The sequence below is a fragment of the Pinus tabuliformis genome, chromosome 6, assembly GCF_031772625.1.
Source record: "Pinus tabuliformis cultivar Carrire ecotype Pingquan chromosome 6, CPIR1, whole genome shotgun sequence".
Lineage (NCBI taxonomy): Eukaryota > Viridiplantae > Streptophyta > Pinopsida > Pinales > Pinaceae > Pinus > Pinus tabuliformis.
This window is the reverse complement of record NC_142292.1, coordinates 364983022-365008058: the sequence shown is the minus strand read 5'-3', so window position 1 is coordinate 365008058 and position 25037 is coordinate 364983022. Positions and strand designations below refer to the sequence as shown.

Genomic DNA, 25037 nt, shown 5'->3' with positions numbered 1-25037 from the left:
ATAGGAGTCTAAGGGGTCACAATATAACCAAGCCGACCTAACAATAATAATATAAAGGCACAAAAATAACAATAGAGGGATTCTATGGGGCACAATAATAACAATATGGGGAAAATAGGGGCACAACAATAACAATAAGGGATACAACGACAATAGTAATGGTGGAATCACTAGTATTATAGGGACTTAACATGGTTGACCCTCAACCTTGTTTCATTTCTCTAATGTGACCTTATATAGAAACTCATGACCTCTAACTCCTTTTTCCTCACTTTTTATATTCCTGACATCCTTTCTTATATCCTTTGGCATGATCTCTTTCCCCGTGATTTCATCATGACTCATAAGCGAGCCCAACTCCAACGAGGCACTGCCTATTATCAGGAATGGTCCAGTTGAGGAAACACTATATCCCACCAGAAATTGGCTGAAGCTATTGCACGCTTTCAGGATATGACATCGAACCATATCTAGGCATAACTTACACAAGCTAAGAGGGAAGGGACCTTCTCTCATACATGTAAGTAATTGTTGAGTTGGCATATTGGGTACCCAACACAAGCCACACACGAGGATGCTTCAATCAATACATGCATATTGTGGGCCTATATTAGCGAATCAAATTTGTCATGGGAAAGGTTTTATTGGAGTGTCATGAGCAACGAGAGGATCTTCTCCTCTCAATGGAGCATCTACACCGACATATGACAAACTTGGATCAACATCTGGAGTGAATCGAGAAGCACCTCGACATCCCCCCCTTCCATTGGCCGCTCTCCAAGTAGCAATAATGAGCCAATCCATGTCGTAACAATAGACTTACATCCTACCTAATATTTTCCTTTTTGGTATGTCTCTAGATTTCTAGTATATTGGTAGCTTTATTTGATTTAATGACCACAAAAGCCTAAACATTAGTACATGTATGTCTTATTTTTAAATTTTTTATGTCATCAACCTCTTTAAAAAGTGCGCACTTTTGGCTATGGTTTGTCTTCTTACTAATCAACCAATCTAGAAAATTGTTGGGATAAGGAATTACTATGATGGGGGTGAATCAATAATAGTGAGTTTATTAAGATTTATGATCAATTCTTATATTTCCTTTTACTTCTAGGAGTTATGTGTAGGATAATTCAGACTACAATATAAATGTGCAGTAAAGAAAACCATTCACATGAGCACACAATTCATCATTTAAGCAGCACACACATATTGACACGGGTAATTTTATGTGGAAACCTAAATAGAGAAAACAACCAATCTGTTTTTTATTATGATGTAAATCAAGCACCCACTTAATTAAATCAAGTTTTTTGTGAGCACCCACTCACAGGAGGCCCCAACCCCCTTTAGATAACAAGCCGCCACTTGCCAAGAGGCACCAACCTCTTATGAATGCAGGGTACTACCTAATCTAGCCATTGTTCTAGTTTTCATACAAATTTTAGACTGAAAACAAAGGCTAATACATATGCTTAGAAATATAAAATTGATCTACTATTATACTAGCTCCTTCCCTTTAGCTTTGCAGCTCCACTGCTCAACATGCTCTAGTCTTGTCCCTCTGATCTAATGTAAACATAGTTAAATCTTGACACTTGGATCTCTTCTCCTCACTCACTCAGTTGCAACATAATTGTTGTATTCCCACTTTCTCAATTGCACTCCCTCGGTATTGTTCCTCTTTTGAAAAAAGGTTGATGTTGTCTCTATTGTCCTCCTATTGTCTCTGTTGTCTCAACTACTTAGTCCTTGATAGCATGCTTTTGTATCACTCTACCTCTTGTTGTTCCATCAAAACTACAAGGCCACTCCATCTGCATTAAATATAAAAATCGTTACCTATGGATTCTCCATACTGAGAATTAAATCCTAGTCGACCCTGCACACTGAACAAGTACCTCAATTTAATTCATCCTGCACAGATAACTTGGTCTTCCATTCCTCTTAAATTCCCACAAATCTCATAATGTACTTCAGGTATGTCCCTTCTTCCTTCTCTAGTTGTAGCACACCATCAAAGCTCATAAATTCACTGATATGGTGTCCTCGAGCCATCTTCCTCATTTAATTTCAAGTGGCATGAAAGCGATATCAAAGAAGGTTTGTTTCAATAGTTGCCATTAATATAATGACACCAACCTCTCCTTGTGCATTTACTTTCAGCTGTCGACTCATACATCCTTTGTATACTGTGCACTGGAGATGCAGACTCATTAGGCCAAAGAGTTGCTGAATCATCCATACCTTTAAGCATATGACACTACATATACATATCCTGGATGCCCTGGTGCCCGTAACTTTTATTTAAGTGCCATTTCACAATATTTATAGGCTTTTGGGTTCCCGAGCACTGCCCATTAGAGTGCACCACTTCCAATGTCGGTCGGTCGCCCTAAGCCCTTTAAAATCTTTTTCGAGGTTCTTTTATTTGTTCATATATCAAAGGCCCTTGGTCACTGAAACATGTGAAATATTCACAAAACCAAGTCCCGAGCGCACCTATCGATATTTGACAGATTGTCAAATGTCAAAAAGAAATTTTTTCACCCATCTTTGCTACTTGCTGCAAAATCCTGACGCTTTATCCTTTTTCCTTTATTCCTTACGGGATTCCAAGCTTACGGGCCTTTGGGTATTTATTTTGTTATCTCAAGTTAATGCCATCCCATAATCCTTTTTAAATAAACCTCCAGGATTCTGGGCCTTCCGCGGTTTCGGGCTCCGCTACTCTGATTCAATTCAATCCCATAACCTTTTTAAATAAGACTCTAGGCTTCCAGGCCTTCCAGGATTTTGGTCCCGCTACCCTAGTTCAATGCAATCCCGTAACCTTTTTAAATAATATTTTGGCCTTCCAGGGTTTTGGGCACTTCTCCTTATGGCTTAAGGTCTTTACTTTGACTAATTATAAAATTTGATATAGAGGGCCATTTGCAGGCTTCCACATACCATTGGAATGATGTTTCCAAACACTTTCCAACTATGCCACTTTTAGGAGAAACTAAGTTGTTTGCTTGAGATAAATATCCTCCAAAATCTGAGACTCCCCAACCATCATAGTCATCTTTTTATGGCGTCTCCACTAAGCCTGTTACTACGATGATTCTCTACAAAATATTGCAACAACCATGGGACTCCCCCTGAACAAAATGCTCATAAATTCCAACATTTTCTACTTATAACTTCAATGCTAGTCTGGTTGACATCAATGCCAACATACTAGGTGCCACCGACCATTCATATAGTGCCAATTGTCCAGCGATCTCCCCCTTTGGCATTGATGGAAGCAAATGAAGTTCCCACTAAAACCAGACATGGTTTCTTCATCATTGTTCTTCTCCTTGGCATTACTAATCTTCTCCCCCTTTGTCATTAATGGAAAAGGATCATTAGGAAGTCTCCCACTAAAACAATGCAGCCTACTCTTCAATTGATCCTTCAAGTTGAGTAGTTGCCAATACTCATTGTAATTGAGTCATTTAGGAGGAGTCACAACTCCTGTTTGCTGCCAAAGATACACAAAGAGCTCTCTTGTAAGTGGCTTAGTAAATATTTCTACAAGTTGTTATTTAGTGGCCACATATTCGAGTTGAACAACAGTAGCAGTAACTTGTTCTATTAAGAAATGAAACTTGATAGGAATGTTAGAAAATTATATATTACAAAGCAATGGAACACATAAAATATTGCATAAACACAAACACAAAAAATGCATAAAACAAGAGAGACACAGATATATGTGGTTCACCCAATTTGGGCTACGTCCACGAAGAAACAACCAGTCCTTCCTTTATATTATCCAACAAAATGAAAATATACAACCTACAAAAAATTCGTTGTAATTTCCTCTTTGCTCTCAAACAGTCTCCTCTCTCTTTCTCACTCAGAAAACACATATACTCAGTCGCAATACAATTCCCTCATATATAGTGAGGGGTTGCCTTCTGGGGCCAAAAACCCTAAATTAAACATAACTTCTACCATCATATCATCCGCCTAATGAACGGCCTATATTGACTACGAAATTACAATATTTTACAAGGCAATTTAACATATATTTTTAGCTTTAGGGGTGCTGCCCCTGAACTCATGCCTGGGGGGGGCTCATAAAAATTTTCGTTCCCACCCCTAAACCCCCCTGGTGGTGAAAAATTTTCTGCTCATTATGAGCTAGGGTCCAATGCAATGATAGCTCTAAATAAAGAAGATAATCAGGCTCCACACCCAACAAGGAATGTGCTTGGTATTTGCGTGCACGAAAGGATTCTTATAGATGCTAATAGCACTAGTGTTGTCACACATGATTGGAAATGGATCTGTCAACTATACCTTAATTTCCTTCATGGTTTTATTCATCTAAAGAATTTGTGAGAAGCAAGTGGCGACTATAATATACTTTACTTCAGTAATTGATAGAGAGATGGAGTCGTTGTTGACCGAGGACACTAAGCAATCTCCTAGGAAGAATGTTACACTAGAGGTTCTCTTCTTGTCATCAATGTTGTCTGCCCTATCAGCATAAATATAGGCCTTTAATTTAAAATCTCTGCTACTAGCATACCACAACCCATAGTCTGTCGGGCCTTGAAAATATTTGAAAATCCTTTTGACATCAATGACGTGATTTTCACAGGGGAAGACCTGAAATCTGGCCACCAGACCTACTGCTTGTATGATGTTTGCTCTAGATGTTGTGAGATACAGTAAGCTTCATATCATCGATCTATAGACAGTCTGATTTATTGAAGGTGTCTCATCTTATATGCATAACTTACAACTTGTAACCATGGGGGTGCTAACTGGCTTACAATCTTCTAGTCCAAATTTCTTCATAGTTTCTCACAAATATTTGGATTGGGAGATGAAGACCCCATCCTTTGATTGAGAAATTTGTAGTCCTAGGAAAAAGGATAGTTCTCCTATCATGAGAATCTCAAACTTTGTCTACATATAGTTTTTAAATTGATTTCCCAACCACTATAGATCGTTGCCAAAGATTATGTCATCTACATACACTACCACAATCAATAGGTGGTCATCTTTAGATTTTATATACATATTTCTATCTACAATGCCCCTCTTAAAGCCTTGTTATTGAAGGTATCTATCTAGTCTTTGATACCGGGATCTAGGGGCCTATTTGATTCCATATAAGTCCTTTTTCAGTTTGCACACAAACCCTTCATTTTCTGTGAGCATGAACCCCTCTAGCTACTCAATATAAACTTCTTCTTCCATATCTCCATTGAGAAAGGTTGACTTCACATCCATTTGATACACCTTGATGTTTTTATGACTGGAAAAAGTAAGAAACATTATGATAGCTTCTAATATTGCTACAGGTGCAAAGGTTTCTTCAAAATCTACTCCCTCTATTTGGGCATATCCTTTGCAGACTAAGCGAGCATTGTTCGTAACCACTTGACCTTGTTCATTTAGCTTATTTATGAAGACCCATTTGGTTCCTATGACTTTTTTCTCTTTGTCTTGGAACAAGCTCCCAAGTGTCATTCTTATCAATTTGATCCAGCTCTTCATTCATTGCCTTTATCCAGGACTTATACTCACTTGCTTGACTGAGATTCTTTGGCTCAATTTGAGATAGCAAATCAAGGTTTGAGCAGCTTAAGCTGCCAAGAAATATCCTCCTAGTTTGAACACCAATTTTTTGATCACCAATATTTTTTCTTTCTAGATGTTGCTTTTGTACGTATCTTGATCTCGGAATTTGGTCGCTAAAATTTCTTCTCCATCTGAGTTCATGTTTCCTTTGGAAGACTTGGATTATGGTATTATTTCATCCACTACTATATCAATGCATTCATCAGCTCTATTTGTCATTTTCTTGTAGCATTTGTATCCTTTACTTAGGCCTGAGTACCCAAGAAATATAACCTCATCAACATGGGAGTCAAACTTTCCATAACTTTTATCATTCCCTTTGATAAAGCATTTGCTCCCAAACACCTTGTTGTGTTTTACTGATGCGGGTCCCCCCTTCCATATCTCATAGGGAGTCTTATCACTGTTAGGCCTAAGTTATGTTCTATTTTCTAGGTACATTGTTGCTTGTGCTACTTCTCCCCAAAAGATGAGAGCTACATCTACTTCATCCATCATAACTCTGACCATTTCTTGAATCATTCTTTTCTTTCTCTCTGCTACTCCATTTTGTTGTGGAGTTTTGGCCACAAAATACTGCCTCCTTATGCCATGCTCTTCACAATATTCTTCAAACTCTCTTGAAATGTATTCTCCCCCTCTGTATGATCTTAAGCATTTGATCTTTAGATCCTTCTTATTATCTACCTGAGCTTTAAATGTCTTTAAATGTTTAAGATATTTTGATTTTTCTTTAAAGAGCATTATCCATGTGGATCTAGTAAAATCATCAATAAGAAACATAAAATATATTTCTCCTCTTGGGTTTTTTTTCCTGGTTGGGCCGCAAATATTAGTGTGAATTAGCTCCAGAGGTTTATATGAAGATAACTCCTTTGTCTTGAAATGAGTCTTGGTCTTCTTATCAAAATGACACAACTTGCAGATTGAATTATCAGGCCTTAATAGTCTTGGCAATCCTCTTACAGCGCCTATCTTGTTGAATTTTATCAAACTGTCAAAATTCATATGACCAAGTCTCATATGACATAACCGGGTCATCAAACACATATACATTATTGTGAGTTTTGACTGCCTTTCCCACCAACTTTCCATTCTTTTCATGTCGTATCTCATAATCTTTGGATCAAAAGGTCACATTATAGCCATTATCACACATCTGGCTCACACTAAGCAAGTTGTGCTTGAGACCCTCTACATATAATACATTTTTGGCTTTAGTCTTTTCATCAAGACTGACTATGCCCTTGCCCTTAATTTTTGCTAGAGCATTGTTGTCGAACATGACATTGTTCCCTTTATCCTTTTCTTTTAGAGACATGAATTTACTTTTATCCCTAGTCATATGCTTGGAACAACCACTATCCACATACCATATGTTTTCTTGATCATGTGCTGACAAAGCAAGTCCACATTCCATGTTCTTTCCAGACTTACGTTTCCAATTCTTCTTATCCTTTGGAAAAGTTAGTTGCCAAGCATTTTGGGATTTAGATGAATACTCAAATTTTCTTTTGCATTCACTTGCCTTGTGCCCAAAATTATTACATTTGAAGCATTCAACATCATCCATCAGGGGAGAGAAGGGATTTCTATTTCTAGGAGGAGAGTTTTGAGATTTATAATTCTGATACTTATTGTATCTGAAATTTTCATCTCTTTCAACTTTGACTCTTCTACAATCGATAGCTTTATGTTCAAAGATATGTCATTTATAACAATGACCATAAAATAATTAGAGTACCTGAATTTGGGGAGTTCATGAGTTTGTACATGAAGGTACCTCTATTGTCTTGTTGACTGATTCATTCTCCGTTGGTATGAATCCTTTGAGAAGTTGGAATTCTTTGTTCTAGCGATGGGATCCTCTTTTTCTTGCTACATGTTTATCTTCATTAAGCCTTTCTTGAAGCACCTTTGCATAGCTCTGAGGTTCCTAAAATCATTTGGACCTGAAATTCATCTTTCTCATAGAATATTATTGTGGTTTAGAATATCCTAGACTTGCCTTATTTTCTGGAGACCTTTAGAATCTCATCTAGCTTTTTTGTACCTTCTACAAACTTTTCACTTACACCCTTTTTGGTCTCTAGTCTCTCAAGATCTGTTCTCAAAAAGACAACTTTTTCCTTGAGACTCTGACAATTTTCTTCTCATTCATGGATGAGATCACTAAGAACTTCTTTTTTCTCATTTTGCTTCTTCTAATTTGACCTCCAGGGACATAATTTCTTCTTTGCATGTCTCTGGGATCATCTCCTTCTTTAATTTGAACAAATCCTACTTTAGATGCATGTTCTCTTCTTCTATTTTTCTCTTGTTTTTTTTCTTCTAGTCGAAGAGATAAATTATCTTTACTTTTAATGGCTTCCTCAATTTTTATTTTTGGTAAAAAAATTGCTCATTGTCTAAGTTATGCATACCTTCTTCAGCATGTTGCAGTTTCTCTTTTAGGTGCTTATTCTTTCTTCTGGCTTTATTTAACTCATCAAGAGCACAAATGAGTTCCCCTTCAAAGTCCACCACTCCTGCTTCTTCTTATTCTTCTTCTTTAGATTCTATAATATTTTTTTCTTGAATTCATCTCCAAATGTCGCGAGTAACAACTCATTTGACTCATCCTATAAAGAATTTTCACTATCTAACTATGGTGCTAAGTTATCCTCTTTGGAATAGAGCTCATTTTTCTTAGAGAGGCTCTTCTTTTGATGTTTCTGAGATTTACCTTTGAAATTTTGATCATCTTCCTTTTCTGTCCTTTCTTTGTAAGGGCACTTGAACGAAAAATGTCCAACTCTTCCACAATTAAGGCATTTGAAGGGTAGCTTCCCTTTATACTTTCCTGAGACACACTTCAGTTTCCTGGAAAAGTGATCCATCTCTTTATCAGATTCACAACTGGAGCAATCTAGATGGTCTTTTTGCTCCTTAGCCTTCTTGGACACCTTTAAAGTTGCCTCCTTTGGTTCAAACTTCTATGTTCCTACTCTCATCTCATAAGTTGTAAGAGTACCAAGCAATTGGTCCATTATGAAATTCTTTAGATCATACATCTCTTCAATGCCAGATATTTTGGCATTAAATCTCATAGGCAGAGATCTTGGGACTTTTTGAACAATTATATCTTCTTTGATAGCTTCACCAAGTCCTCTAATCATATTGGTTACTTCATCAACTTTGAGGAAGTATTCTGCTATGTTTTCTTCTTAACTCATTCTTAAGATTTCAAAACTCATTCTGAAAGTTTGAAATTTGACCTGCTTGACTTTGTCATCTCCTTCATGACTCTAATTGATATCGACCCACACTTCCTTAGCAGACTTACAGTGCATAACTTTTACAAGTTCAAATTGACTAAGGCCAAAGAGAATGGAATTCTTGGCTTTAGAATTATTTCCATACACCTTTTTATTGTTTTCATTTGTGGAAGGGACATCAAGAACATCATAATCTACCAACAAAGAGCTCCAAAAGTCTACTCGTGGGGACATAAGATAGGCTTCCATCCTAACCCTCCAAAAGGCATAGTTTGTCCCATTAAAGACTGGTATCTTACTTGAGTAATTATCCTGAATCTCTTGCCTAGACATAATTCCTTATGGATCTACCTTCCAATGGTTAAACTATTCCTGAAGGAACTTGGCTCTGATACCAATTGTTGGGATAAGGAATTACTAAGAGGAGCGTTAATCATTAATAGTGAGGTTATTAATATTTATGCTCAATTATTATATTTCCTTTGACTTATGTTAGTTATTTGTAAGAGCATTCATACTACAATATAAATTTGCAGTAAAGTAAACCATTCACATGACCACACAGTTCATCAATTAAGCAACACAAACATATTGACATGGGTATTTTTACATGGAAACCCAAAGGGAGAAAACCACCAATTTGTTTGTTTTTATGATATAAATTAAGTACCCACTTAATTACATCAATTTGTTTGCAAAAAACCACTCATAGGAGGCCCCAACCCCCTTCAGATAGTAAGCCACCACTTTCTAAGAGGCACCAACCTCTTATGAATGTAGGCCACTACATGCTCTAGCCGCTGTTCTACTTTTCATACAATTTTAGACTCAAAACAGAGGCTAATACGTATGCTCAAAAATATAATCTTGATCTATTGTTGTACCAACTCCTTCCCTTCAGCTCTGCAACTCCACTGCTCAACAAGCTCTAGTCTCCACCCTCTGCTCTATGGTAAACACAATTAACTCCTGCAATTTGGCTCTCTACTCTTCACTCACTCAGACTCAACACAAATGTTGTATACCCACTTTCTCAAATTCACTCCCTGGTTTTTGTTCCTCTGTCACACAAAGGTCGATGCTATCTTTGTTGTCCTCTTATTTCCTCTGTTGCCTCTGCTGCTTAATCCTCTATTGAATTCATCATGTGCAGATAACTTGGTCCTCCAATATTCCTCTTAAATACCCACAAAGCTCATAATGTACTCTAGACATGTGTCTTCTTCCTGCTCTAGCTACAGCATGCCATTAGATCTCATAAATTCACCCATATGGTTTCCCTGAGCCATCTTATTTAATTTCTCGTGCCATGAGAGTGAGATCAAGGGAGGCATGTTTCAACAAATTTCATTAATACGATGGCACCAACCTCTCTATGTGCATTCACTTTCAGTTTTTGACTCATACATCCTTTGTATATTGTGCATTGGAGCGGTAGACTCATCAAGCCAAAGAGCTAGCGACTCATCCATACCTTTAAGCATATGTCGCTACAGAGACAAATCTTGGATGCCTTGGTTCCCGTAACTTTTTTTTAAGTGCCATTTCACACGACTTACAAGATTTTGGGCTCCCGGGCACTTTCCCACTCGAGTGCACCACTTCCAATTTCATTTGGTCGCCCTAACCCCTTTAAACGTTTGCTCAAGGTTCTTTTCTTTGTTCATATCTCGAAGGCCCTTGGTCAGTGGAAGAAGTGAAATCTTCCAAAACCAAGTCTTAGGTGTGCCAATCGATATTTGATAGATTGTCAAATGTCGACAAGAGCTTCTATCACATGTCTTTGTTACTAACCGCAAAATCCTGTCGCTTTATCCTTTTTCCCTTATTCCTTACATGCTTCCAAGTTTCTGGGCTTCCGAGTATTTCTCCCGCTACATTGGGTTAATTCCATCCCATAACCCATTTTAAATAAGACCCCAGGTTTCCAGGAATTTTCGTATTCCAAGCTTCCCACTACCTCGACTCAATGCAATCTCGTAACCTTTTTAAATAAGCCTCCGGGCTTCTAGGCCTTCCAAGGTTCTGGGCACTACTCCTTCTGGCTTAAGGTCCTTACTTTGATTAACCATAACTATTGATCCAAAGGGTCATTTGTAGGTTTCCACGTACCATTGGAAATATTTTTCCAAGCACTTTGCAACTCTACCACTTTCAGGAGAAATTGAGTTGATCTCTTGTGACATAATATCCTCCAAAGTCTGAAACTCCCTAGTTGTCATAGTCATCTTTTTATGGCTTCTCCACTAAGCCTGCTACTATGATGATTCTCTACCAAATGTTGTAGCAACCATGGGACTCCCCTTAAACAACATGCTCATCGATGAAAATATATGTTGTTTCTAACCTCAATGCTAGTCTAATTGACATCAATGCCAACACACCACGTGCCACCAACCATTCAGATAATGGCAATTGTCCAACAAAAACATCACCACTCTATGTAATCTCATGTTTTAAAGGCAAGCTAATTTACTCCACACACACAAATATATATATATATATAGAGAGAGAGAGAGAGAGAGAGAGAAAACTTCAAAGTATATATATATATATATATATAAAATGTGTGTGTGGAGTAAATTTCTACTGCCTTTAAAACATGAGATTACATAGAAAGGTGATGTTTTTTAGATTGGTGTGTCACTAGGAAGACCATACTCTCTCTCTCTCTCTCTCTCTCTCTCTCTCTCTCTCTCTCTCTCTCTCTCTCTCTATATATATATATATATATATATATATATATATAATCACATTAAAAAATTAAATTTAGAAAATTATAAAACATTTCAAATAAAAATGTCATCTCTCTATATGTAATCATGCTTTTAATAAAATTAAAAATAAGAATATTTCTATAGAGAGGGAGATGTGAAATTTATATAAATAGAGATAATGTTATTAAAAATCAACATAGATCCATCTTAATTATGGATTTACCAAGAGGAATCAATTCTCTCAAGGTGAAGTTTTGCACTCAAAAAATTATTTGCATATTAAAAGATTTGATATATGTGTGTGTGTGTGTGTGTGTGTGTCTTTACTCAAGTTTTGCACTCAAAAAATTATTTGCATATTGAAAGATTTGATACATACATATATGTGTGTATGTGTGTAGGTGTGTGTGTGTGTGTGAGATTCTAATTTTAATTTTAATTTTTTAATTCTTTATTTTGATGTTCACTGAGTCAACATAATATAACATTACATTACATAATGTATTACATCTAGTTTGTTATACTAAGTTAGAAAGCACTCTCAAAATAATAAATCTTTTAAAATATATAATATAATTGAAATAAAATCAACATATATCCATCTTAACTCGGCCCAGAGGGATCAAATCTCTTGAGGTGCAAATATTTCCTCAGTTTTGCACTCAAAAAAAAAATTTCCTTCTAGAGGCTTCATAGATCCTAAGTTAAAATGGATCTATGATGGCTTATATATCAAAAAGACTTATTGTTTTTTACTTTGAGAAAATTTAACTCACACAAAAGTGTTTTTAACTATGATATACTAATTATTTTTTAGGTTAATAAAATTTACCTCACACCAATGTAATATTTCAATCTCATGTAACATTTTACACATAATAGGAGCTAGCATTTTAGTTTTGTAAGTATTCCAATTTCACATAACATTTTATATGTAATGAGAGTTGACTTGTGATTTATTAGTTTCACCATTGACAAATAATCTTATATGATTTTTTACATTACAACAAAACCTAATCTAATTGGAATGAGGAATGGGGTGTTGGGGAAAATTTACACTCTCCTGAGTTTGTCGTTGTTGGAATGTGAAGCAAGGCAAAATTTACAAACAAATAATCTCATTTCATTACTATAGGTTACATATTATATAGATTAAGAATTTTTGAAGATGATACATACTTTAACTTCGACAACTATACTCCTCTGCTAAATGAACCTTTTACTCTTTTTGTTTTCTTGTTGTCCGAATGTAAGCAAGGCAAAATTTACAAACAAATAATCTCATTTCATTACTATAGGTTACATATTATATAGATTAAGAATTTTTGAAGATGATACATACTTTAACTTCGACAACTATACTCCTCTGCTAAATGAACCTTGTTTCTTGAATTTTTTCCACACTTAATTTCCTCTTGTGATTAACAATATAATTGTATATATGTGTTTTTTGTTAAAAAAATTAATTAAGCAACATATTCAATATTATTCTTTACTTTTCGTTAATTTTCTCACATATGTTTTTATTTTTATTTATTTTTAAAATAATGACATCTCCTCCCTCATATTCAATCTCATGTAACATTTTACACATAATAGGAGCTAGCATTTTAGTTTTGTAAGTATTCCAATTTCACATAACATTTTATATGTAATGAGAGTTGACTTGTAATTTATTTTATATGTAATGAGAGTTGACTTGTGATTTATTAGTTTCACCATTGACAAATAATCTTATATGATTTTTTACATTACAAACAAAACCTAATCTAATTGGATGAGGAATGGTGTGTTGGCAAAATTTAGTGAAGCAACGCAAAATTTATAGACAAATAATCTCATTTCATTACTATAGATTACAGATTATATAGATTAAGAATTTTTGAAGATGATACATACTTTAACTTTGACAATTTTTTGTTAAAAAATTTAATTGACCAACATATTCAATGTTATTCTTTACTTTTCATTAATTTTCTCACATATATTTTTATTTTTATTTATTTTTAAAATAATGACAACATCTCCTTCATATTCTTTATTTTTCATTAATTAACTTATACATATTATATCTCCCACATATTTTTGATCTTCATTATTTAACCGACCTAGATCACTGACAACATCTCCTTAAAAAAACAAAACTGACTATCATCCTCTAACGATTATCCTGAACGGTTGGGTGTTCATGTCTGGACAATTCCTACTGGTAAATATCACATCATCAATGGCGGTAGTAGGTGACTCGCCACTAGAGGTTTGCTGCAAGGTTTCGAATCCAGCCGAGTCTATGAGTACCTCGTTCCCCACGCGTACCACGTGACTCGACACATCCGTATCCAACTACACAATCCTCCTTTCAAATCTGTCATACGATCGTTTTGTTTTGACATACATTTCAGTATTAAAGGGACGTGCCAGGAGTCGGCACTTCAGTATTAAAGGGACGTGCGAGGAATTGGGTATCCCATCGAACTTCATTGGAAGACACCCAACAAAATAAATATTCTGAATTTCTTCTCTGGGCGTACATTTTCAATAACAACGAGGCGTACCTACTCTACTAGATTGGGTATCCAATCGGAAGTTGTCCAACTCAATATTCTGAATTTCTTCTCTTGGCTTGCTTCTGCTCCAAACTTCTCCAATGCTCAGTACCCGTATTAGGAGTGACAACTATGCTAGAGTTGAGAAAAAGACTGATCAGGAGCCGACTTAATAATTCATACTGACAAAAGGATAGTACAACTTGACAACTTGTGTGTATCCTTATTGCACTCGTTGAAAAAACTATCAAGAAAGCGGTGCATTAGGGTTGAGCTGGGATCCAGCCATTCTGATGTGTAAGCCACCGCATGCAAAGAGTGGCTGAGCCAGCTCTAAGGCCAATCATGATATTCTTTTTGATATTGTTTTTTGACCAAATAGTAAATACTCTTATGGTAGACTATACTGGTGATGGCTTTAAGACCTATAAAAGGGACTGCAAGTCTGGAGTTCTTCACCATGAGTGTTGGCAGATTGATCATTTCCATCCGAGCGATAGTTATTGTCACGCTAACATGGCATCGTCGTCTCAGCTTGTAGTTGGAGTTATTGGTGAGTAATCATGTTTATGGTATTGGTGAAAGGGTGTATTAGAGAGATAGAGTATGTATATTTTAATAGATTTTAGTTGTGGTGGCGAGTGATTATGTTTATAGTAATGTTTAAAGAGTAGATATATTTTCATCAGAATTTTCATTTAAATGCAAAGCAATATTTAAACTCAATAATATTACAGGAGTTAGAGCTATTGGTGAGTTTTAAGTTTAAAATCAGAGAAATAGAATATGTATATGTGAAGTCAATAACCTTACTTTGTCATCTCAGCTTGTAGTTACAGTTATTGGTGAGTGATCATGTCTATAGTGATGTTTAAAGAGCGTGTTTTCTTTTTAGAGAGATAGAATATGTATATCTTAATTGAATTTAGTGATCTGCCAGTGATTCTGTTTATAGTAATTCTTAAAAAGTTTATGTTTCTTTCTCAGAAATTATAAGTTCATAGTTGAAAAAATAAAGCATCTGTATCTTAATAAAATTAAATAGATAAATTCGTTAAAAAAATTCTCACATTAATTTTGTGTCTAACTGAACTATGATTTTAAAATTAATATTATTATTACCATCATCCTTACAATAATAAAAACAAATTTTAATGAACTACATTTGAGCCACTTAGAACTTATTTTCTATTTATATATCAGGTTAATTTGAATCAGCAATTTTTATATCAGAAACATGACTGACTGATCATATACATGCTTGGTCCGTTTATCATATGCACAGGAAATGTAACTTCACTGGCGCTCTACTTATCGCCTATGTAAGTTAACGATACTGTTTTTTTTCAGTGTTTTTTCAAATGTTAATAGGCTTTTTGGTATGTAATGTTTTGATTCAACTGTTCAATGAAAATATTTTTATAAGATCAGAGTACCCAATTAATTTGAACTTGTTTGCAGGGTAACTTTCTGGGGAATCTATAGACTAAAGTCTACGCAGGAGTTTTCAGGGAATCCATATGTGTTCACCCTTTTCAATTGTGCTCTTGGGCTGCTCTATGGAAGTCCATTCGTTAAACCACACAGCACTATGATACTCACAATTAATGGTGCAGGCTTTGCTCTGGAAACATTTTATCTCATGTCCTTTCTCATTTTTACTTCGAAAAAACAGAAGGTAACGAACTTGTATTTCATGCTATTCTTTCATCATTTATCTTTTATCTTTTATGTTAGTTACATTTTCAAATATTCTTGAAATCTACAATCAAATTAATTTTCAATATATACCATCAATTTCAATATTCTCACTTAACCTAATACTTTCAAAGATATCAATTATATTGTGAAATTTCCTCCAGGTTATGACAATACGGCTGACCTGTGCCCTGATGATGGCCTTCATCATGGAGGTTGCAATCACCATCTTTGTGCTGCATACTTCCCATGTTCGACAGGTAGCAGTCGGTAGTGTGGGAGTGATTTTGTCAATTGTCATGTATGCTTCGCCATTATCAGTTCTGGTATGACCTTCATCCTCTAACTCTTTCTCTACAACTATACAATTATTCAATCGTTAATGATATCAATATCTCTTAAACTATACAATTATTCAATCATTAATGATATCAAATTTGGCTGCTGTCTGTATTTTGTTTCAGAAACTTGTGATTAAAACTAAAAGCGTAGACTGCATGCCGTTCCTACTCTCACTATTCAACTTTCTAAATGCACTAGCCTGGGTTGCTTACTCTTTGGTCACTCGAGATCTCTTCATAGGTGTAAGTTTAATTTGCTTCCCTTCCACTCCCAAATGATATTGTATATTGCAGTCTTACAATATTCAAGTCCTTTGTAATAATTTTTTTGAAATTTTTTAATTCAAAAAATAAATGGTGTTCGGAGCAATTCTCAGGCATACATAGTTTTGTTTAGATATAGGTAGTCTGGTATAAGATTATATTACAATAAGTTTAGTTGTGTCTGGAATAATTTTCAGTTATTTTATATAAAATTGTACTACAAAAAATTTGGTTGTGTCTGGAGCAACTCTCAGTTATACATAGTCTTACTTAGTATTACAAGAAATATGAAGACCAAAAATCCCCAACTAACTGTTAGACGACATACTAAAAGCTAAAATTATGTTTTCTTATTCATTATCTTATCTGGCATTTTATTGACATTTCAGGTGCCCAGTGGCATAGGTTCTCTCCTGGGAATGTTCCAACTTGCAGTGTACTTCGTCTACAGAAATTCAAGTCTGATTGTTTCACCATCATCTGTCATTGATCTTCCTGAAACCAAACAGGTAGACTATGTGATTGTTTCACCATTATCTGTCATTGATCTTCCTGAAACCAAACAGGTAGACTATGTAGTTGATGTGGAAGTTGTCAAGAAAGACACCGGGAAGTCAAATTATGTAACGAGAGTAGCCTCCATAATTCCCACTACGGCAGACCAAGTGTGAAGTACACCACTTGGAGCTTAAGCCATTTCAAGCCAGTATGACTCAAACGTATCCATCTGATACTAATTATATTTGCATGTGTTATGGAGCATCGAATATAATTGAGGCTACTTACCCGGCATAATAAAATGTGCCACCCCTGCTTCGGTCAGGACAGCCATAAATATATGCACACTGTGCCTCTGTAGTGTAACCACTGTATAGTTTCCTTTTTGTAAATAAAGCATATTATTAATAATAATTTCCTAAGTTGACCTCACATTATTATCGGTACGGATGGACCATATTTAATATTTTTTTAAACATACTTAAAAATTATTATTGCTCTCATTTAAATTATGTTAAATTCGTGATTGGATTTTTAGAACCTACACGTTAATAATAACAAAATGTATATATTATTAAAAATTTGACACAATTTAACAATGGATAGAATTATGGAATTTGTCTCGGGTAGTAAACATTTTCCCGCCTGTTAACATTTTGTGTCAAAATAATTGAATGAGAGTTGTAGAAACGGTTTTGTGTCAAAATAATTGAAAGAGATTTGCAGAAACTATTAACTTTGATAATTGAAAGAGAAGTTAAAAAAAAAATCTTCAAAATTTGATGACCGCTTCATATTTGAGATTCCTAAATTTTACAATATTATTAAAGTTTTCAAAACAATGTTAAAATGTATTTTTAAGCTTCATATCTAGTAAATCTGCATCTATGAAAAAGACAATGTCGGTGGTAGGGGCAGGCAACCGACATTTTGGAATGCCATAATGTTGGCCATTTGATAGCCTGAATGTAGTCACCTTTTACCATTTACAAGTAATCGTCATTGCGTAATAGTGCCCAGCAGTTCTTTTACACAACAGTACAAATAAGCACAAAAAAAAAAAAAAAAAGATAAAGATTCCATCACAAAGATAAAGAGGTTTTGAAGATGTGGTCCAATAATTAGGTGGGGAGATTTAGTCTTGACAGATTTTGTAGTCCAAAAATAAAGAGGTTTTGAAAATATGGTGCAATAGTTAGGTGGGGAAATTTAGTCTCAACAAATTTTTATAGTTCAAATCTAAACAAACTTGTTTATGCTTGAGAACTACTCCAAATATTATTTCTTCAATTGAAAAAAAAAATAATAAATACATATATGAAATTTTGAAATATTTTAAAAATTAAATAAACATGAATTTTGTTTATATTTTAAATTCAAAATATTAGAGAAAAAACCTACAATAAACACATTGTAGGCATTCTATCTCACCTCATTTTAGTAAATCCAACTTCATTCATCATCTAAATTTATAAAAACTCCAATTAGAATTTTCACTATCCATTATAAAATCCTTTACATATAAGAGTTTCCAATAATTCAAACATTCAAAACATATTTCAGTTATTATTTATTAACATCAACATCAACATCCATGTAAATAAGATTGACATTAACATCCATAGATTAAAAAAAAAAACATACAACTAAAAATTCAAAAATACATATAACAACCCTACAATTCTACTAACGTTAAGATATCATAGTTTAATTCCGAAGGTCCATAACGGCCTGACATTAACACCATTTTTCCTGTATGGTTGGCACAAACATCCCATATAAGTGGCAACTATGATCTTCTTGTTAAATAATTCCTAAATTACATTGGTATATGGAAAAGAGCAGTCAAACTCATTAATTTTTTTTCCTATAAATTGAAGAATCTAAATAGGAAAGATTTGAAAAAAAAAAGGATATCCAGGAAATTTAAAACCTTTTTCATAAATGAATAGATATGAACCTAAATTAATTCTTAAATTATATATCATATAGATATTATATGCACTATTATACACAAAATCAAAAAATTTATAATTTTAAGATTTATTTTATTTAGTCAAAAGTCTAGAGTAAATATCATATATTATTATGAATGAATTATCATATGGTTTAATAATATTAAAAATAACAATTTCTATGAATTTTAAATTTTATAAACAAAAATAAACTCTTAAGATTTTTTTATAAATAAATAAAAATTTAAAGTAAATTATTTTATATGGTAATTTTTTTATATTTTTTATTTTTAATAGAAAATTTGGGCTTATTATTATTTTATCAAATTGTTGGGAATCACGATGTTAGACTTAAATAGGAATCATGATTGCGGTTAGACCAAAACCCACAAGTGGTGTGTATCAAACTCGTGATCTATGCTCTGATACACCTAAATAGGAATTATGATTGTCGTTAGACGAAAACCCACAAGTGGTGTGTATCAAACTTGTGATCTACGCTCTGATACCCACTTGTTGGTAACCACAAGTGGTGTGTATCAAACTTGTGATCTACGCTCTGATACCCACTTGTTGGTAATCACGATTGTCGTTTGACCAAAACCAGCTGTCAACTATCGCATTGCCAGAGATAAGGATTCATGAGAAGTGGTTAGTCCATGTTGCGAAACACACGGGGAGCAATAGTTTATCCAATTTCCAACACAAACTAGTAGAACCTAACCCCTAGGTTGTGGAGGAATTGACCCCTTAACCTTCCAACGGTGGTCTCCCAATCCGCAAAGAACTTAGCAATCAAGCTAACCCTCAAAGATTATATGACATAAATAATTATATAGTGAAATAAAAATAATTAACAATTTATTGATAATAGAAAATCTTTTTTTCAGGAAAGCTTTTAGAAATATCAAATTTTATAGATGGATTCTAATTTTCAATAAACAAATAAAATTTTAAAATTAATTTTCTTTAATTAAGAATTTGGAGTAAAAAAATTCATATTAACCATGGATGTAGCACTAGTCAAGAGGGATAGATCTAAGGTGTAAATTTTTATAGTAAAAAAACTTAAAAAAATTGTACCTCCAAAAATTGCATTCGTGAACCCCAAAAAATCCCTTGAATACATGGAATAAAATAACTTAGAATTCCAATAAATATTTTATCCATTCAAAATCAACTCTTAATCAAAGTGTCAAAATGTAAAATAATAATAGTTGAAATACTATAGCAATAAGAGTTTAATTTTTGGATTACTTTATATAAATATAGATATTATTATTATTATTATTATTAGTAGTATAATATAATTGTTACAATGAAATAATTTAGTAATATGCACATTGAGATATTGTATTTATGGATTTTTTTTGTTTTAAGTATTTTAAAACAATTTTAGAAATTGATATAAATTATCTTATTTTATATGTATATGAAATATTTTATTTATAATTGAGAGTGAAAGTGAAAGTGAAATATTTATACCATATCTACTTTGTATTGAGTTTTAATATCAATAATCAATAAAATAAACCAAATAAAACTACGTTTTATAATACTTTTAAGTAAAATTAATCAAATATGTATATTTGCTTTTTATTTTAATTATAAAAACATTATTTTTAATTTAAAACATAAATTATTTTTATTTTAAAATAACATATCTCAATTTCAAATTGAAAACAAAAACATACTAAATGGTAAAATAAACCTCTCAACTTAACCAACCTACCAACCTAATAAAATAATAATAAAACAATAAATTCTAATTTTCCATGGAATCGTGTTAGATTTCTAAAATTCTTGCAAAATGGATTCTAATTTTCTATAAACAAAATGGAATCGTGTTAGATTTCAAAACTAATGGAATCGTGTTAGATTTCAAAACGTGTAAATAGGTAACATACTTTCATTAAATAAGAAAGCTAAGGGAGCTGGAATCGTGTTGGATTTCAAAATGTGTAAATAGGTAAATAAGAAAGATAAGGGAGCTGCATTTAAGGAAAATAAAAAAGATGATTGATAAACGATAAACGGAGAAAACAAAATTTTTATTAATGAAAAATATAAAATTTCAACTAAAATAACCCAGATAGTTTACACGAAACAAAGCAATTAACCAACCATTTCTTATCATCAAACACTACAAAGAGTTATAAGAATTTTGGAACACACTACATTTATACACAACCAATTACAATATTTAATAAAAAATTATGAAGAATTAAAAAGAAATATTCATTTTAAGGAATTTGTAATATTATAATGAATTAAATATGGCCTCACATATTTTAATTAGGAAATAACATTATTTGTATTTATAATTTTGATGAAGTGATGAAATAAAAATTAGTGAAGTTGAAGATAGTATAATAAACATGGTTCTTAATTTAAAATTGAATAAGGTAGAAATTGAATATATATATATATATATATATATATATATATATATATATATATATATTAAAAAACACATTTTATTTAGGTTTTTTTCTTTTATTATAGTAATTGAAATGATCTAGTTAACATTAGTCGTTGCTTAAGTTTTCTATTGTCTAACCTAAGTTTTTAGGTAGTATTTTTTGTTGTCTTATTTCTGAGGACCCTAGAATTTTTGGTCATCTTATTTGGTCTCTTCCCGAGGTAGACCATATAGATTTTTTCGATCATATATTTCACGATATTTCAGAAGTGTAAACTAATGCTGGTATTAGTTCCTTGAAAAAAATTGTTTGGTTTACGGTTTTGAAGTTTGGATATATCTCATGTTACATATGTCATATGAGTATCTACATGACATATGTATAGTTATGCGACACCCTGCCACGCCACCAACATGCCACCACGCCACACAAAGACCAGACCACATGGCTCTGCGCATGTATTGGCTCATCTTTCAACGGTTGAAAGATGAGCCCATCTTTCCGCAGTTGAACTTGATGAGTTGATCATTAAAACCTTCATAGCATCATAGATGAGTCTGAAGGAATCCGATAACAGAACTTGATGAGTTGAGAAATAAGACCTTGATAGCATCAGAGATGGGTCTGAAGGAATCTGATAACAATCTAAATCCTTCAGCAACAAGGCTCCATGATTGATATCTCTATTTTGATTGTTGTCTTGCAACAATGCTCCATGATTGACGCCCCTATTTCGATTGTGCCTTACTATGTTTGGACTAACCCTCTTCCAACATTGAAAGATGGATTTTTCTGATATATGATGACAAGCCTCGACCAAGAAATTAATTCTTGCAAGAGCCGAATGACTATCTTCGTTTATCATGGAGAGGTACGGTACCAATTAGATATTAAATTCCCATGCAGAGGTATGATACCAGTTAGATAGTAAATTCCCATGCAGAGGTACGATACCAGTTAGATAATCTTAATTTATTGTAGTTCGTCATGTACTATTGGGGGAAGTGCTCATGTAAATTCATTTGTAAAATGGATGAAGAGATTTGTACAATTATGAGGGCAATTAGCAATAAATGAAATGAGAAGCCCTATGCTTAAACATAAAACGATTTTATGTATTTCTAATAACAGTTTTATGTATTTCTAATAGATGTTCACTTAACACAAAAAAAAATACAAACTCGAAAGAATATTCAAATTTATTGTTCATTTTTTCTCAACGCAATGTTGTTATTTATCGGTTACCTGTATACTACTATTTGTGCATTATATGATTGTTGGTACTTGTATGTTGTTACTCCACAAGTTGCAACACTATTAGTTGCAACACTTTGTCCCTCACAAGTTACAGCAACAATAATCCATAATCCATAATTGTAACTAATACAAATAACAGTAGGAAAGTCAGTAGCATAGGAGCATTTCAAACTTCAAACATTAATGCACTATTGCTTTAATTGTGGAAAGAAATAAGCCACTCATGCTTTTAAGGACTTGTTCAGATTCCCCATTTAATTTTGATTGCAGTAACCTGTGGTTTTTTCTATATTTGGCCTTCTACAACTTTGTCCAATTCAACCAACCTATCAGTTTCTATGATTTTCTATCATTAGTCATATAGTAAAGTTTAGCATTCTATGTGATGACAATAGAAAAATAGCTCAGTTGTGTCCCTTACAAACTACTTCAAAAATTTGTATCAAATTTATAAAGTAAGGGAGTTACCTCAATAATTCTATATAGCATATTTTATGTTCTTTCTCTAAATGTTTGAGTTGAGAAACACTGACTACTATTATTCTTGAACCCATCAAACATTATAGCTTGTTTAGTGCTTAATTTCCATTTCCATTGGTTAGGACAACAAGGGGAAAACTGTTATGATGTTGTTAGGCACGAGACTATAGTAATCAAAATGGTCCAGTCAACATTAGTCGTTGCTTAAGCTTTTCGTCGTCTAACCTAAGTTTTTAGGTAGTATTTTCTGTTGTCTTATTTCTGAGGATCACTAGATTTGTTGGTCATCTTATTTGGCCTCTTCCCGAGGCAGACCATATATTATCTGGATTTTTTCGATCGTATATTTCACGATATTTCAGAAGTGTAAACTAATGTTGGGATTAGTTACTTGACCAAAAATGTTTGGTTTACAGTTTTGAGGTTTGGATATATCTCATGTTACATATGTCATATATGTCTCTACATGACTTATGTCTAGTTATGCGACAACCCACCATGCCACCAACATGCCACCACGCCACCAACATGCCAACATGCCACCAGGCCACACAAAGACCAGACCACATGGCTCTGTGCATTTATTGGCTCATCTTTCATCGATTGAAAGATGAGCCCATATTTCCGCGGTTGAACTCGATGAGTTGAGCATTAAAACCTTCATAGCATCAGAGATGAGTATGAAGGAATCCGATAACAGAACTTGATGATTTGAGAATTAATATCTTCATAGCATCAAAGATCAGTCTTAAGGAATCTGATAACAATCTAAATCCTTCAGCAACAAGGCTCCATGATTGATGCCTCTATTTTGATTGTTCTCTTGCAGCAACACTCCATGATTGACGCCTCTATTTCGATTGTGCCTTACTCTATTTGGATTGAGCCTCTCCCAACATTGAAAGATGGATTTTTCTCAATAGATATGATGACAAGCCTTGACCAGGAAATTAATTCTTGCAAGAGCCAAATGACTATCTTCGTTTCTCATGGAGAGGTACAATACCAGTTAGATAGTAAATTCCCATGCAGAGGTATGATACCAGTTAGATAGTCTTAATTTATTGTAGTTCATCTTGTACTGTTGGGGAAAGTGCTCCTGTAAATTCATTTGTAAAATGGATGAAGAGATTTGTACAGTTATGAGGGAAATTAGCAATAGACGACATGAAAAGCCCTATGCTTAAACATAAAACAATTTTATGTATTTCTAATAGCAGTTTTATGTATTTCTAACAGTTTTCGCTTAACAGAAAACAAAATACAAACTCGAAATAATATTCAAATTTATTGTTCATTTTGTCTGAATGCAATGTTGTTATTTATCAGTTACCTAGATGTTGTTATTTGTGCATTATATGATTGTTGGTACTTTTATGTTGTTACTCCATAAGTTGCAGCACTATCAGTTGCAACATTTTGTCCCTCTGAATTATTCACAAGTTACAACAACGATAATCCATAGTCCATGATTGTAACTAATACAAATAGCAGTAAGAAAGTCGGTAGCATAGGAGCATTTCAGACTTCAAACATTGATGTATTATTTTTGTATAGCGTGCTTTAATTGTGGAAAGAAATAAACCACTCATGCTTTTAAGGCTTGTTCAGATTCCCCATTTAATTTTGATTGTAGTAACCTGCGGTTTCTTCTATGTTTGGCCTTCTACAACCTTTTCCAATTCAACCAACCTATGACTTTCTATGATTTTCTATGGTTAGTCCTATAGTAAAGTTTAGCATTCTATGTGATGACTCTAGCCCAATAGCTCAGTTGTGTCCCTTACAAACTACTTCAAAAATTTGTATCAGATTTATAAAGTTAGGGAGTTACCTCAATATAGTAAAGTTTAGCATTCTATGTGATGACTCTATCCCAATGACTCAGTTGTGTCCCTTACAAATACTTCAAAAATTCGTATCAGATTTATAAAGTTAGGGAGTTACCTCAATCATTCTATATAGAATATTTT

The 25037-nt window shown here is 33.6% G+C and overlaps 1 protein-coding gene across 2 annotated transcripts; it reads left to right on the top strand.

Annotated features, from left to right (window-relative positions):
* Positions 1-14514: 14514 nt before the first annotated feature.
* On the top strand, positions 14515-17381 carry LOC149258811 (bidirectional sugar transporter SWEET1b-like). 2 transcript variants are annotated; one of them, XM_089373355.1, is made up of 6 exons: positions 14515-14701; positions 15382-15470; positions 15610-15826; positions 16011-16172; positions 16311-16430; positions 16841-17381. In XM_089373355.1, exons 2-6 carry the CDS (start codon positions 15406-15408, stop codon positions 17120-17122), a joined length of 846 nt encoding a protein of 281 aa, XP_089229481.1. In that variant the 5' UTR covers positions 14515-14701; positions 15382-15405; the 3' UTR covers positions 17123-17381. The 2 variants fall into 2 exon arrangements, with proteins under 2 accessions (XP_089229481.1, XP_089229474.1); XM_089373348.1 differs by having other exon boundaries at positions 14546-14701; positions 15434-15470.
* The last annotated feature ends 7656 nt before the right edge of the window (positions 17382-25037 follow it).

Coding starts and splice junctions, on each gene's coding strand:
- LOC149258811 (XM_089373348.1), top strand. CDS start 14,665: ATGGCATCGTCGTCTCAGCTTGTAGTTGGAGTTATTG. Junction 16,173..16,310: donor CTTCGCCATTATCAGTTCTG/GTATGACCTTCA, acceptor ATTTTGTTTCAG/AAACTTGTGATTAAAACTAA. Junction 16,431..16,840: donor CTCGAGATCTCTTCATAGGT/GTAAGTTTAATT, acceptor TTGACATTTCAG/GTGCCCAGTGGCATAGGTTC.